General features: G+C 36.1%; 1 protein-coding gene across 1 annotated transcript in view; it reads left to right on the top strand.

The window, feature by feature from the left end:
• The window catches only part of LOC139700254 (uncharacterized), a 193,591-nt gene extending 183,121 nt beyond the window's left edge, over positions 1 to 10,470 (top strand). The window contains exon 4 of the mRNA XM_071598877.1: positions 10,144 to 10,470. Coding sequence (XP_071454978.1) covers positions 10,144 to 10,470 — 327 coding nt within the window. The remainder of the gene's footprint in view (positions 1 to 10,143) is intronic.
• Positions 10,471 to 14,556: the final 4,086 nt, after the last annotated feature.

Genomic DNA, 14,556 nt, shown 5'->3' with positions numbered 1-14,556 from the left:
GTTGCCATTATAATTGCAGCATGTTTATAGAGAGGCAATACTCTCGAGCGCGTATCTTCTTAGTCTACGATATAATCAGCGTAACTCATTTCCTATTGGTGTTTTAGGTACATCTTCAGCTTTCCTGTCCACGGAGCTGCTTACAGTTTATTGCTACCGATCACTGTTGCCATTGAAAGCAAAGGACATTGACCTACTGATGAAGTCACATTGAGAAAAACATCCTAAATTTAATACAAAAATTAATCTTCTATTGCCCTTGCATCATTGATTTGGTATTTTCGTGCCACCTATAAGGAGTTATTACTTTGTGTTTTTTTAAACATAGCTGTTAGTAATAAATAAATTGTTACCACCAAATGAATTTAACATACCATATTTTTGGTGTTTTCCGTTAGCCGAAATCTCCAAAAACTGTATTTAAATGTTTACTAAATTATCTTTCCACATCTCTCTTCCTTGACTGCACACATTTTTGTACTTAAAAACCATTGTACATTGCCATTTATATTTTAAGCCTAGTAATGAAAACACAGTTATGTATTGTTAAAAAGGGCTATGCTGATTTTCGAAGTATTCTCTATGATAATCAATACACTTTCGCATACGCTCGAACCTATTTTCGTAACATTTTTTCCACTCCGATTGAGGTACCCACAAATCATGGCTTTTGAATGCATTAACAGATTCTTCAGGCTCCGAAAAACATTGGCCACGCAATTTCTCCTTATAGACGGTAATAAAAAGAAGTCAGTTGCTGCTAAATCAGGGCTGTACGAAGGATGACCCATTAATTCGACGTTTTGGCCAGTCAAATAGATAGTTGTTTCAGTCGATCTGTGAGAGCTTGCTTTGTCATGATAAAGAATGATCCTTCATTGCCGCTTCTTTTTTTCGTATTTCACCGAGCACTTCTGGTAAAAAAATGCTCGTGTACCCTTCAAAATTCACGGTTCTACGTTGTTCTAACGGTACGATTGCCACATGTGCAGTTATTCCGAAGAAACAGGCGATCATTTGCTTCGATGTACTTCGGGCACGAATCACTTTTGTCGGATTGTCACTAATATTGATAATTAATAATTATTCATCCTTAATAATTATTCATCTTTATAATTTCTCATATTCAATACTTATTCATCTTCCTACTTCTTGTGAATACATTATCTTAGTTTCCCATCAACTCACCTCTTCCCATAACTCTCACGCTCTCAATTTTCTCTTTAATTTAATAATCAGTTCTACTATAGAAACGAAGCAATTTGAAAATATGTTTCAGGCAATGTTAGAAAAGAGTATCATTATTATTGATAGAGACTTGTAAAAGATAGCATGATTGGCTTGCGCTTATTTATGTTATGGTGTATATTTACAGGTGTTTCTTTATAAACCAATGACTATAAGCCCATGGCTGAATAATCAAAGCGTCTTAACCCGTATACCTGGATTAATTAAATCACCGATTGGCTTGAATCTTAGATATATCTGTGGACCTTCCTCTGCCTTCCTCTTCGCTTCCGCTGCTATTATTTTATAAAGCCCGTGAGATAGCGAACAGCTCCCTCTTTCCTAACGGTGCCTGCTACTTCTCATTCAAGAGGTGGCTGATATTCCGAAGATTTTCACTGTCACTATATGTGTTGTGTAGGTTTTATCATCATCCGCAATGCCTTAAATAACTCTATTATCTATTTAATCAAATGTTTCCCGATGAAACTAATGAGTAAAATAATATCCTAATAAATACATCACACCAGTCACACACCCACACTTCCATGTGTAGATGTTTAACTTTGTGTACACCTTTACTGAATAGAAAATGGAATTTGTCCACTCATTACCTCTCCAAAACGCTTTTTCGTTTTCAATGGAGGAGCATCTTTGTTGCTTGCGTAATTACACTTATCTGTTGGCAGCCGTGTATGAAAGTGTTTCTATTTTTTTTAAGATATGAAAAGTTTTTCGGGAATATTTTATATTCATTCGCCCTCTTACATTCCTTCTCCATGTGTTTTTCTTGATCTAGATCTCAAGTATTCTTCGACAAAAACTACCTTTTCCTTCCAGCCCTCAAGAAAACCTATTTTAAAACTATCACCTCGAAATTTCTTTAACAAATCTACGCTTATCATGTTACTTCATGTCGATATGTATTCTCTCCGGGCAATCAGAATTTCTCTTTAATCATAAGATCAATTTCGTTTCGTTGAAAAAAATTCATATGCAGAGGCTCGTAGCAAATTATCAATACACACGAGCGACAGTCTAGGGATTGCTTTACACGTGAAACAAAATCTGAAGTTCGTTGGAAGAAAACTTGTTTACTTGAAACTTGTAAGTAATACAGACGAACGCACAACGTTTGATTCCGCACATGCGTTTTACTGTAAATTACAAAGTGCAAGAGTTCTCCAATTACTTGAAGAATCTCTGTAAGGCTAAATTAATACATTTTGATTCTTGTTTATACCCCACTCATCAATACGGAGGAGGAGACAAGATCGTCATTTTGGAGGGTGGAAATAGAAGTTGGGTGTAATCCTAGGAAATAAAAGACGGAAAGGCTTAATTTAAGCAATAACGAGAGAAGATATTTTGAACATATCAACCATTCCAATTTTCTCTGGGTTTACATTCCTGATTTTAAGTGTAAGCTTTATTAATGGAGTATCATTTTCAAGGATAATCTCGCTCTTAATCCCCAATGTTTTCGAGTTGTCATCATCAATTAACGTGTTATGCTTACATGGCTATTTATTTTTGCGGTTTCTATGGAACAAGCTCCCACGTCTTTCCGTCCTCTTTTCTATATACATTAGCATCCACTATCGATGACGCATATCCTCCTCTTCCTGCGGTGCTAAACAATTAACCTGCCGAGACACTTTCCCTTCTTTATCTTTTTATTGCTCTATCACTTTACCCACACCTACAAAATTATGGACTGATACCTGGTATTTTTCAGTGCCTAATTCATTTTAAGAATTATAATCCACTTCTTCATACTGTTTTCTTTCGAAATTTTAAGCGAAGATCAGTTTAAGTAAAATAAATGCCAAATTGACCATGATTTCAATTTTAGGTGTTGAAATAATTTCTTTTTTCACAAAAAAATTACGATCGTTGAAATTTCTTAAAATTTTGAAAGTCTTCATTAGAATTAATTTTAGAAATATATTTAATTAAAATTTACATGCTACTAAAACTAGGTTGTTTTTAACCAATAGAGTGTAGGTAATTTAAATACTTCTTAAACCTTCTACATTCAACCAAGACATCACAGTCAAGGCTTTTGAAATTATCTTTTTGCTGTTTGCCACATACATACGCCGTTTCACTCCCATTAACGCTCAAATGATTAAAATTATCTGCGACTGCGCTTTATGAATAAGTAATTCTCACTTAATGTACTCACAGATAGCATAAAATAATAAATTTAAACATTAATGTCACTCGTATCAATTCTTAAATAAATAAATCATTTGAAAAAGAAATGTACGTTCCCTTTTGAAATTTGCCGCTGCATATAATTACATCTGTCGGACTCGAAAATGTTTCATTGCCTCCTCTAATTCATGAGATCATTTCTGGAATCGGAAAATTACTTAGGTTTGTGATAAATACATTTGATAATTGAAAGAAAAGTTATAATTTCCAGTTATCAGTTCATTTATGCTTCCTGAAATACCGAAATGGTCCGAATTTCAAACTAATTAGGATAATATTGAAGTATGACTAGACATGAACGACGAGCATTTTATGTTTTTTTAACTGCATTATGAATCTTATCCGGACGCAAGATGTGTTTAATTGATACAAAACTCTATTTAAATATAAATATTACAATTATTTATTTCCATTAACAAAACAATTTACCCCTCCCATGGACTAAAACCTTGACGTGGTGGAAGAGCTTGGGCATTCCGTTGACATCTAGAACTCTGCCGGTGGGAGTAATGATAATTGCGCCTGGCAGGGCTACCCATAAGTATAAGGTTTGGAGCAAGACGAAAAGTCGTTTGCGCAGCATCTGTTCCTTAGTTAGGAGGCTGCAAAGGCATGGGACCACAGTGGGGGGCCATTAAGTGATAGTGTCACGTTTAAAATACTATTGAGGAAGGTAACTGGGAGCCACCTCAATTATTAATCACAAGACCTTTATAATGGACAATATTGAGAAAATAAGCCCTGTCAACCATGGGCCTCCATCGGCAGGGTGTCATGTATATCTATGTGAAGCTTATTCTAAACGTATCTCACGAAAACCTTGCAAAGCTAAACCAAAAGCAGCAGGACAGAAGATGCAGAAGAAGACCAAATTAGTTTGAATATGAACTTAGAATATTAGAACAATGTTGAGGACAGAAAAATTACAGAATATTTAATGGGAGATGGAAAGAGGAAATAAAAATATTTTAGATCCATGCGAGGTGAGATGGAAGGACAGCGGGGATTACTGGTGTGATACTTATAGAGTAATATGCAGTGGAGTGGACGAGAATCAGCGAAGGGGTGCCATAATATTGAATAAAAAGGTAGCAAGAAGCGTAGTCAATATAGAGCAAGCAACGGATAGAATATTACGAGTATAGAAAAAAGCAACAAACAAAAAGCAACCTGGTCATAGTTCAGTTGTGCATGCCACCAAGCAATCATAAGGAGGAAGAAGGATATGTCGATAGGATATGCGATCACTTATAGGACACAATCGCGTATGCTCCTGCAGACGAACATTTCACTGTGATGGGGAATTGGAATATAATAGTAGGCAAAAGCAAATGTGGGGATGAGGTGGGTTACTACGGTTTAGGTACGAGGAATAACTGCTGGGAGAAAGCAGTTGAATTCTGGAGGAGACATAGGTTAATCATCACCAACTCTTGGTTTAGACACCACAAAGGACTTAAGCATACATCGAAAATATCAAATGACTCAGAAAGATATCACTTAAATTATATTTTGGTTAGGCACAGACTTAGAAATCTTGAGATCTATTAGCAGAACTTCCCGGGGGCAGATGCAGATTCTGAAAACAATTAAGTTGTAATAAAGTTTAGCGTCCGTTTCAAAAGGATTAGGCAGGAGCGGTGGGTTAGGAAATGAAATGTAGAAGCATTAACTGGATTGAAAAAGTAGAAGTAGCAGCAGGCCGTAGAGAAAATCATGGATGAGGGAAAAGAGCTGGGTAATATCGAGGAAAATTAGGAATATTCGTATTACAAGGGAATATCGAAAGCCACAAAAGAAACTATAGAAACCCTCAATAGGAAAAGGACAAGGTAACAATGGATCACGGATGAGATAATTACAAAGATAGAAGTAGAAAGTTGGAGAATGCAAACACAGAGTTAGGTAAAATGAAGTACAAAGAGTTAAATAATAAATTTAGGCGGTCATAAAATAGAGCAAAAGAAGCATGGCGGAAGATTCAGTGCGAGCATATGAAAGGTTTGCAGAGGAAGGGTGAAAATTGGTGCGCTATGCAAATGTTAAAACACTATCGGGAAGTAAAAAGGGATGATCTGTGTTCGCAGTTAGAGATAAGTCGGGTAAGATAATAGTTAAAACAGAAAAGATCCAAGATATTTAGAAGAAATATATAGAACTGTATGGAAAAGAACTTCGGCTGACAAGCCTAGACATGGAAAGAGAACATGAAGAAGAAGAAGGTGAAGAAATTTTAGGTCCAGGGTACTCGACAATGAGATGGATAGGGCATTACGCGAGTTGAAATTGAATAAGGCCTTGGAATAGGCAACATTCCTGCGGAACTATTTAAAATTTTTGGAAAACTTAGGAGGAAGATTCGATATGGAAGTGCTAGGCATGATGGGCGAGAAGAGGGTATCGTTTGGAGAAATTATAAGGAAGCAGGTTACTGTCGCATTGTTTGGCAGTGGGATGTTGGAGGCTGTAATAGTGGGGATAATGTTAGGCAAACGAGGAAAGGGTAGGAATAGGATCGGGAAGTTGGACGGGATGAATATAGGAAGGAAGTACACAGAAATGTAGAGGAACATATTTCAAAGAAAGATGTGGGGTTGTACTTTGTTAGAATATATTTATTTGGTAGTTGTGTCCATCCAAAACCTACCTTAACCGATAGATTACCTAAAAAAATTTACATTTTGCTTTGCAATACGCACTCTTTACAGTCTAGCAGTTTTAAATATTGGTCTGTCATTATTTTTATATAGTTTTGTGCTATTTTTATCATGGCCATGGCCCAGAAATGATGCTGATATAGTTAGATATTTAACCGAGCGTTTTTATGGTAACAATGTGTCCAAGATTACAAAAAGGTATTGTGTATCCAAATCCTGAGCATCGTACCAGACATTATACAGTACCCTAAATTTCCCTATTTGATCTATAATTAGGGTTGATAATTCTTCACCTACAATCTTGGAAAAAATCTAGTCATAATATTATTTGTTTTTCTTCTGAAACATTTTTAAAGGTTTTATGAATATTATATGAAAATGATTTCAAATACCGTAGAAAACAGTAATGATGTCATGGAATATTTGGTATTCAATTTAAACTAATTAAAATCTTAATTTATTTTAATAACTATATCGCCATGAATCTAATAACTCTGATACTATGGGCAATTAGTTTAAGCAATAATTCTGCCCGGAGTTTTGACAGCAGCACATGAGCAGCACCGAATTCTGCGGAAGTACAGACAACCTAATGAGCAAATGAGGGGTGGGAACCAAATGGCTTAACTGTGATTTAATGCTGTGTGTGCCTGGGTGCTGTAAACCTGGGTAATGTGAGTTAAAATTTACTTTGGAAAACACATTTGGCATAGAGGTGGCTTGGTGATCCTCCCAATCATCAATTGGTAAAGTCACGTTTCCGTCCTAATCAAGTTAATCCACTCAAACTTTTGATGTGACGAACCTAGGCGTCAGTCGAAAACCTCTCTCTTCGGTTGAGCAACTATTGGAGTTGAGATTGCATTAAAAGAAGATTCAAAGCAAAGCTGTTCCTTCCCTCTTTTATATCAGGCGTGCAATGTGAAAGGTGCCATAGGAGGCCAAGCTCGTCGTCGGATTTGCGCGAAAGAGGCGATTGATTGGTTCGACTCGGTTCGTTGCACTTGATGTTAAAAAAAATCGATCACTCTTTGAAGTACATGTATCATATGAAAGAGGATGAGCGGCTTCTGAAAATGTTATCTTTCAAGAGATAATTTAAATCCCTGGGTCTATAAAAGAGACACATGTGAAGAGCCGAATGCATTAAATCAATTATTAATTAACAACGGTTTTAATTAATACCGCGTTTTCTCTATTTTAGGAGATTCAGAGTGTAAAAATCATTCGCCTTGACTGGGAATCTGAAATTGTTGCATTTTACACTTGTACATTGTACATTGCACTTGTACATTGTACTTGTACTTGTACATTGTACTTGCACATTTTACACTTGTACTTGTACCTGGGGTTAAATGGAAGAAGGGACCATTTGGTCTCAATTTCGCCCAAATAAAGACCTCTATCTATCTATCTATTGTACACTCTGAAATTTTTGCATTGAAATGCACATTAGCGGATGACTCCGTTAAAAGTAACTGTTGCGGCATCTCCCGCAGTCTCTTTGGAAAGATGTAATACGTGTTTTTATTTCTGGCGAATTCATATTTATCTTACTTTATGTGAGATATTCCCTGAATAGTTAACCACATCCACTTATTTATTACTGTTTTTTTTAACTGTCTCAAATATTTCAGAGGACCCTAAAAGTCTGCAGGCACCAGGAAAATCATTTTCAAATAAGGCTTTCAACGATTCCGAGGTTAGAAAATCGCTTGTGTTACACGATGGTAGGTGAGATGCGGCAAACAAAATTTCTCTTGGCTCTTTTCGTGTTCCAAACAATAAAATACTGTGTCTGTTAGATTGGGGCCCCCTCATAAGCCGGTGGATCTTGAACATTGTTGCTTGGAATGGGGATGCAAGAATCCGCGGCTCACATATTTCACCAGTCACCCTTTGATTTAGCGGTTTGGCCGCAACGGGAAAGAAGGGAAGAGCGTGAAGAGGAAAAACGGTAGGTTGGCCCCCGCGGTCTGCGGGGAGGGGATTTCAAAATGCAAAAGCTCCCTTTTAAGCTCATTTCCGTCGCTGGACAGAAAAGTCGGCTCTTTTGATCCGAGCGCAGTAAACCGCTGGTCTGAATCTCCCTCTCCCTTTCCCATCATGCCTTCCTTTTCAACCCTTTCCCTCCCTTCCGTCGGTGAACCCTTCGCCCCTACTCCGCACTCCTTAAACCGCACGGAACCCCTCCTGTGGCGGTGTTCATAAAGGGGGAACTCTCCCACCCTCCTCGGGAAGCTGCGGGCGAGAAAAATAGATATTTAGGGTGGATGACAGGGGAGGAGCGAGGGCAGCAAAAGGATTTACTTTTCAACTATCACTTTGTAAAACGTGCTATATCTAAAATCTGCAGAAGCCCAGAATGAACTCGCTTCACCGTCGATGTTATTTGATTTAATAATTCCGCACGGATAACAGTCGCTTTCAAGCCAAAGTATTACGGGGGCAAATAAACATAAATAGTAAGGTTGCGAGTTTATCTATTGATAGATTTCGTACCGATCATGAAGGATCCAACGACTCGATGCACATTTAAAAAAATAGTAGAAGATAGGTACTTATTTTGACTGCATAATTTCTTAGTCGCCGAATCTGTACGAGTCGTATAATAAGTCTTAGGCCAGCTATTCTGTTTTATGATTGGAGCTGAAAACGGCAAGTAAATACTAAAAAATGGTTGGTGACATCTTACAAATGGTTTAATAACTACATTATTTTCAATTACCAGAGGCTCACATTTAATCCAATTTCTCATAACATTATGTAACTTCTCGTTACAACTATAAAATTTATAAATGTATATTTACAATTAATTTTAGTGTAATTAAATTTATAATAGGGCGTATAATACATAATTGAATTTGAATTCATACGATGATTCAATATGAAGTTAATTATTTAAATCACAATGCCAGTTGCAGAAATTTGTTAACGAGAGGCTATAATTATGGGTAAAAGACAAATTTAAGCCATGTTAAATATTAAAAAAATGAGTCAAATCCTTTTAAATTTGCAATGAAAAGGAACTTAACCGCTAGTTAGGATTTTAATATGGCCTTTGTTTGAAATTCTGGCATGATTCATTGTTGAAACTTGTCATGGACTGTTTTTAACGTTTCATGTGAATGTTAAAGCATTTTAAATAAAAGGTATTTTAATTCGTGCAAAAAAATAATTATGTCCTGGCAGTAGGGTCAATACGAATACTGCAAATTGTGAAATGACATATCAAAGCAAGAATTTTCAATGCAGCAACTTCCCTTGATAATTAATTGGAAATTGCATTAAACCCTGATGATGATGATGCGCAATATCGAAACCATAGTCATGAAATATTAAATCTTTATTGTGGATGTGTTAAGCGCCTTTTTACCCTCAAAATTAAACCCCCAATTTTCACCAAGAGTTATTTAGCCAACAATTGGATCTTATGCATGATTATAAGAAAAACTTTATCTCATTTCTAAGCTACTGGAAATGAAATTTAACGCACCGGTGTTTGTGAAAAATTAATATAGAATAACCATAATTTAATAATTAGTGTATTGCTGATTAAACTTTAAAAATTTAGAGCAATAAATTCAATATTTCATGAATCAAAAAATGTACTCTTTAATTTTTAATTAACTATTATTTTCAAGGAAGAATGAACGTGATATCACAATGCCTCAGAATTTCTGATGGCATTCATTTTACCTAAAATGCCGCGTGTAGAACGGTAATGGAACAAATTACATATTATGGATTGAAAAACACGAAGTACTAGGCGTGCTAGGGGAAGAAGTTCTTGGAAGAAATCCGAATACGACAGGGTACTAGTCCCTTGCGTCCTTGAATCCTTTGCTATGCATAAATCCAATTTTTCCTTGTGAGAGGAGGAAAAATACAAGTTTTAAATTATTCTGTAAGTATAGAAAGACCAAAATCAGCCATGAAGTCGGTTGATTTTCAGAAGCCTATCTAGGCTCGACAATTGTAAGACCATCCTGACTGAATTGGGCCTCGGGTTCAATATCTCGTTTTCCTCATTTTGCAGTACATAGCGCCAGAGTTCATCCGGGCCATCAAACCATCCCTCGAGGACAAGTGGTCAGATGAGCTGGAGCAGGCGTGGATTGCTCTCTTCAATTACATGGGAGTCATCATGAAGGCGGCCATGGAGCGGGAGGAACGCAGAGCGGCCGCTGCCTCCCTTCCCGCTTACAAGGTGCCCCCGGCTACCGCTCCCCCGGCTGCCGCCGCCGCTCCGGGGCCGCTCTCCTTCACCCCCACCAAGGCTAGCCGGAGGAGCAGCGATGTGGTCGGCGGTGCGGGGAGCGGAGGAGGAATCGTGGGCAGCAGTCGCCGGGGGACCCTCTTTTGAACAGGAAGGCCGGACCCGGAGAGGTGAAGTGCTATCGGCGGACCGTCAAAAGGGTGAAACCGCTCATCACTCACCATTTCACCACTCGTGGACCGGCGGGGAAGAAGGTGCAAGGCGGTCGGAAAAGTGTGCTCCCTTTATACGATAGGGGAAAAAAGGTAACCGACTTGTCACCTTCCGCTGTCTTCTCGCTGTTTCAACACGAGACCTGCTGGGGGTAGAAATCGCCGCGAGGTGTTTTTGGAAGTGAATTTCATAGTCTCGTGTGAATGGGAGCGAAGAGCGCCTGAACTTCAGTAAATATGTTGGAAAAGTGATATGCGATAAACTTTAACGTTGGTAGTGAAATGAGAAATGTTAAGGGTTTTATTGGTCCCTCACCGGAATGAATGACCAATTATATCTAAAGAGCGTGCTCAGAGTGGGAAAGGAATTCTATGTAGATTCCTTTCAATTTAAGAAAGGCCACAAGTGTTTAACACCATATTTTCTGTACCGCTTTAATTGGTGTGATATTACTGTGAGGGCTCTTTATACAATTATTTGCTTCCTACGGTTTTATTTAAATACAGTTTAGCGCTAAATCAAGAACTGTATTGGTTATTGAATTTTTTTCACTCGGATTGAATGATACTATAGTGATAATTCAAATGTCACTGAAATGCTTCGTTGTTTAGGTATGTTATCAAATATTTATAATGAGTGACAGTTTTATTGACATATTACTACTCCGATTACGCTGGGAAAATAACAAAGCTCAACAGTTTTTCATTGAGTTTAAATCTAAGTTTCACTAAGTGTAGCTCGCTAAGCATAATAAGCATTTGAAAATGTTTTTAAACTCGTTTGATATAGTTCCTGAAATATATTAAAAAGATGAGAGCTACAGGTTGATACTGTATGAGAGGGGGTTTTTAACCTTAAATTTGGCCGATAAAGCTTTTTGGTATGGCGTTCCTCGTTGAACGTAAGGAATAAGGCTCCGTAGGTGTAGAGTTTTTTCCCGCTTTTGATGCATTCTAAAAGATCTACCTGCTGGCACTCTTTGGTATAATAATTTTTGTAATTTGGGAATAAGTGTTAAGTGCTTCAATACCGCCCAAATACATTTGTGTCATAAACTCGAATCTCAGCGCATCATAGATAAATAAATCTGAACTTATGTTTTTTAGTCGGAAATATTCCACGGTTTATAAGCCCGGCAGTGTAACTGAAGTAGGCTTTTATTGGCTCCATTTACATCTCACTGAAGTTACTTTACTACGTTACTTAAAATTTTTAACATCTCTACAAGACAATAGGAAAACGGAATGTTTTTCATCTTCTTCCGTGGGTTTGTTTAATAGCCAAACATTTTGATTGGCTTCTAAGGACAGGCCTTTAATTTAGTAATTGTTTTCAATAACCTAATCAATTCATTAGCAGATTTTAGTGTGATTGAGGGTAGAATTTTTTTTCTGAAAATCGAGGATATTGATCTAACAACACTTCACAAGGCTATTCATTTTTATATAAACGGTTAGTTTCATCGAAGGATTTATGCCCTTTACATACCCATAAAAGGTGCGTTTAAAATGTGTTTTCTGTTATATTATCAAATAATAGGTATCTTATGCCTAACTTTATTTTTAAAATACGAGTCTTACTTGCAAAAAAAATAAAATAGAATCAGCGATTTCTGTATTTGAATCATATGGCTTTGCAATTTGCCTTTTCCTCGCCATAAGTGGTGGGTGTGTAGTTACTAAGCAAGACTTTATGATTATTGCTAGAGTGCCTGCATATGAACACTGGGTATTCTGTACGGTATACTGCCAATTCTTTAAGTATAATATTTATATTTCGATATTAATGTTAAAGTTTTTTGGGAGATACGAACGTACAATGCTTCATAACAATTATTTTTTTCAAATTATTTTCTTACCGACGTTAAAAATTATACAATATAAATGATTTTTTTCCTGGAAGTAGGTTTATTCAAATAATATTTCCGTTGCATAATTTGAATAATTTTGCCATCATCTTCTGTCCTCACATATTTCAGAGTATACTGTGCTGTAATTAAATTTCACAGAGTAAGGATTTATTAAGAACTGTTTTGTTTGCACGATTTCATTCTGTACATTTTACACACCAAAAATATGTATTCCGTAAGGAGTGTTAACTCATGCTACTCTTTTTATAAAGAATAGTAAAGATTTTTTATTTGGGGATTGTGTTAAAATTTATAGCGTTGTTAATTGTACATTGGTTATTTTCATGTGTTTAAAACGACAATTGTTTTAACTCATCAACACGACACAAGTGGCTGCAAGACGACAAACTTTATATACTGGCAAGTGAAAAAGTTAAATGTGGTTTACATGGTGATTTACAAATTGTGGACAGTCGTGATGACATTAAATGTGCAGCGATAACTTCCCTGTATTGTGAAAAATTGCTTACAGCTCTCGTTAGAGTGAACTTATTGCTTCAGGCCATGTGTGTTTATTGAAGGGAACAAGTGAGATTAGATGAATTCCTTTGTTATATTCAATGGAGTTATCGTTTCCTATTGCTCGTGATACGCTAATACCTTATCTCTAAGCAGTTCATTTATGTTTATCGAAGTAAAAGGCTATGGACGTTGAAAAGCATGTACAAGAACAGAAAATTATATTACGTGTTGTAACCGAGAAGTTTTTCGTGTGAATAGTAACTGAGGTCGGTCATTATTGAGAGTAAAATTGGTTTTCATTGAACTGTATCGGAGATAAAATTAATATGTTAATGAATATATTAAAGAGTTATAGTTAGCTGAAATAACAAAATACGTAATGGCTGAGTTGGGGTGAATTATGGATTTTAATTTTTGGTAATAATCCAAATACGTGAATCACATGCCATTTTAATTCAGGTATTAAAATAAAAAATATTTGACAAGTTAATTTTTGGTAATTGCTACCTCAATTTCATTTTCAGGACTTCTTAGTGCTTGGATGTTGTACAGGTATATCAGTAACTTTAAAAACTCAAATCACATTACAGATACCTTGCTCAGGACTGTATATAAAATCCTTAACATTATGACATATTTTATCCAAAATCTGCATTGTATCAGCGTATGAAGTGAGGAAAATTGAGGATTAGAGACCCTACGCTGACCATTCTCTTCAAACCTCTCATTGTTCTTGTGAGCATAATTAATTTTATCTTAGGCAAAAGACACTAATTAATCTTTCATTCTTATAAACTTCTATGTTCCATCGCCGTTTACTCAAGCGAACTAATTAATTAATTGAATATTAAACTCAAATTTCTATCCTTTTTCTCATTTTTTCTCAAAATAATTCTTTTTCCAATATCGTTATTAGTACTTTTTACTATCGAGGATTTGCATATCAATTAAATGTGGAAACCATTTAATTAAATTTATTTTTGTACAGTTTATGTCAAGCTCAGAAACATAATTTAAAAATAAATGTCAACATTCTGGTTACGAAATTGTAAAAGAAAATTTAACCGGGGTTTGCCCTTGTTAAGTTTTCCGTGAGAATGATGATTTAGGCATTGCAACCTATTAAAAATATTATCTACTTCTAGACATTATCTCTTCACTGTTCTGAGTCCAAGATCTCAAAGAGAAATGTAAAATAAAAAGTCCTCTAGTAACAGTTTCAAAGTTAAATTTACCGATAACATTCACTAACAGTGAATGAAGACAGGTGATAAATGTTGCAAGAATTTTTTTGCGTCAGCAGGCGTAATAAGAGGAAGCAATAGCCAACTGATTAGCATCTATGAGAATCTGCCCCGAGGTAATTTTGTAAGAAGATATATTGATTGGGATTTGCTTATGAGTCCTTCTTGGAATCTGAAATACTGCTCAATTATTTTAATAGGGCTTAGAACCTACGGTTTTACTTTTAACTTCTTTAAAAGAGTGCTCAAAATTCATTAATCTTTTTATTTTTTACATGCTATATTAATTTCATAGCGATGCTATTTTGTATGATTAATCATTGCCATTCGCTTTATTAATAACAAAATCAAATGAATGGTGTCTAATGTAGTGCCTGTCTTCCCGCACTGAAGGCACCGGCTTCG

This window comes from Hetaerina americana, unplaced genomic scaffold (genome assembly GCF_022747635.1).
Source record: "Hetaerina americana unplaced genomic scaffold, ioHetAmer1.1.p SCAF_10, whole genome shotgun sequence".
Taxonomy (NCBI): domain Eukaryota; kingdom Metazoa; phylum Arthropoda; class Insecta; order Odonata; family Calopterygidae; genus Hetaerina; species Hetaerina americana.
The sequence above is the reverse complement of the archived record's forward strand: the minus strand, read 5'-3'. Positions and strand labels throughout refer to the sequence as shown.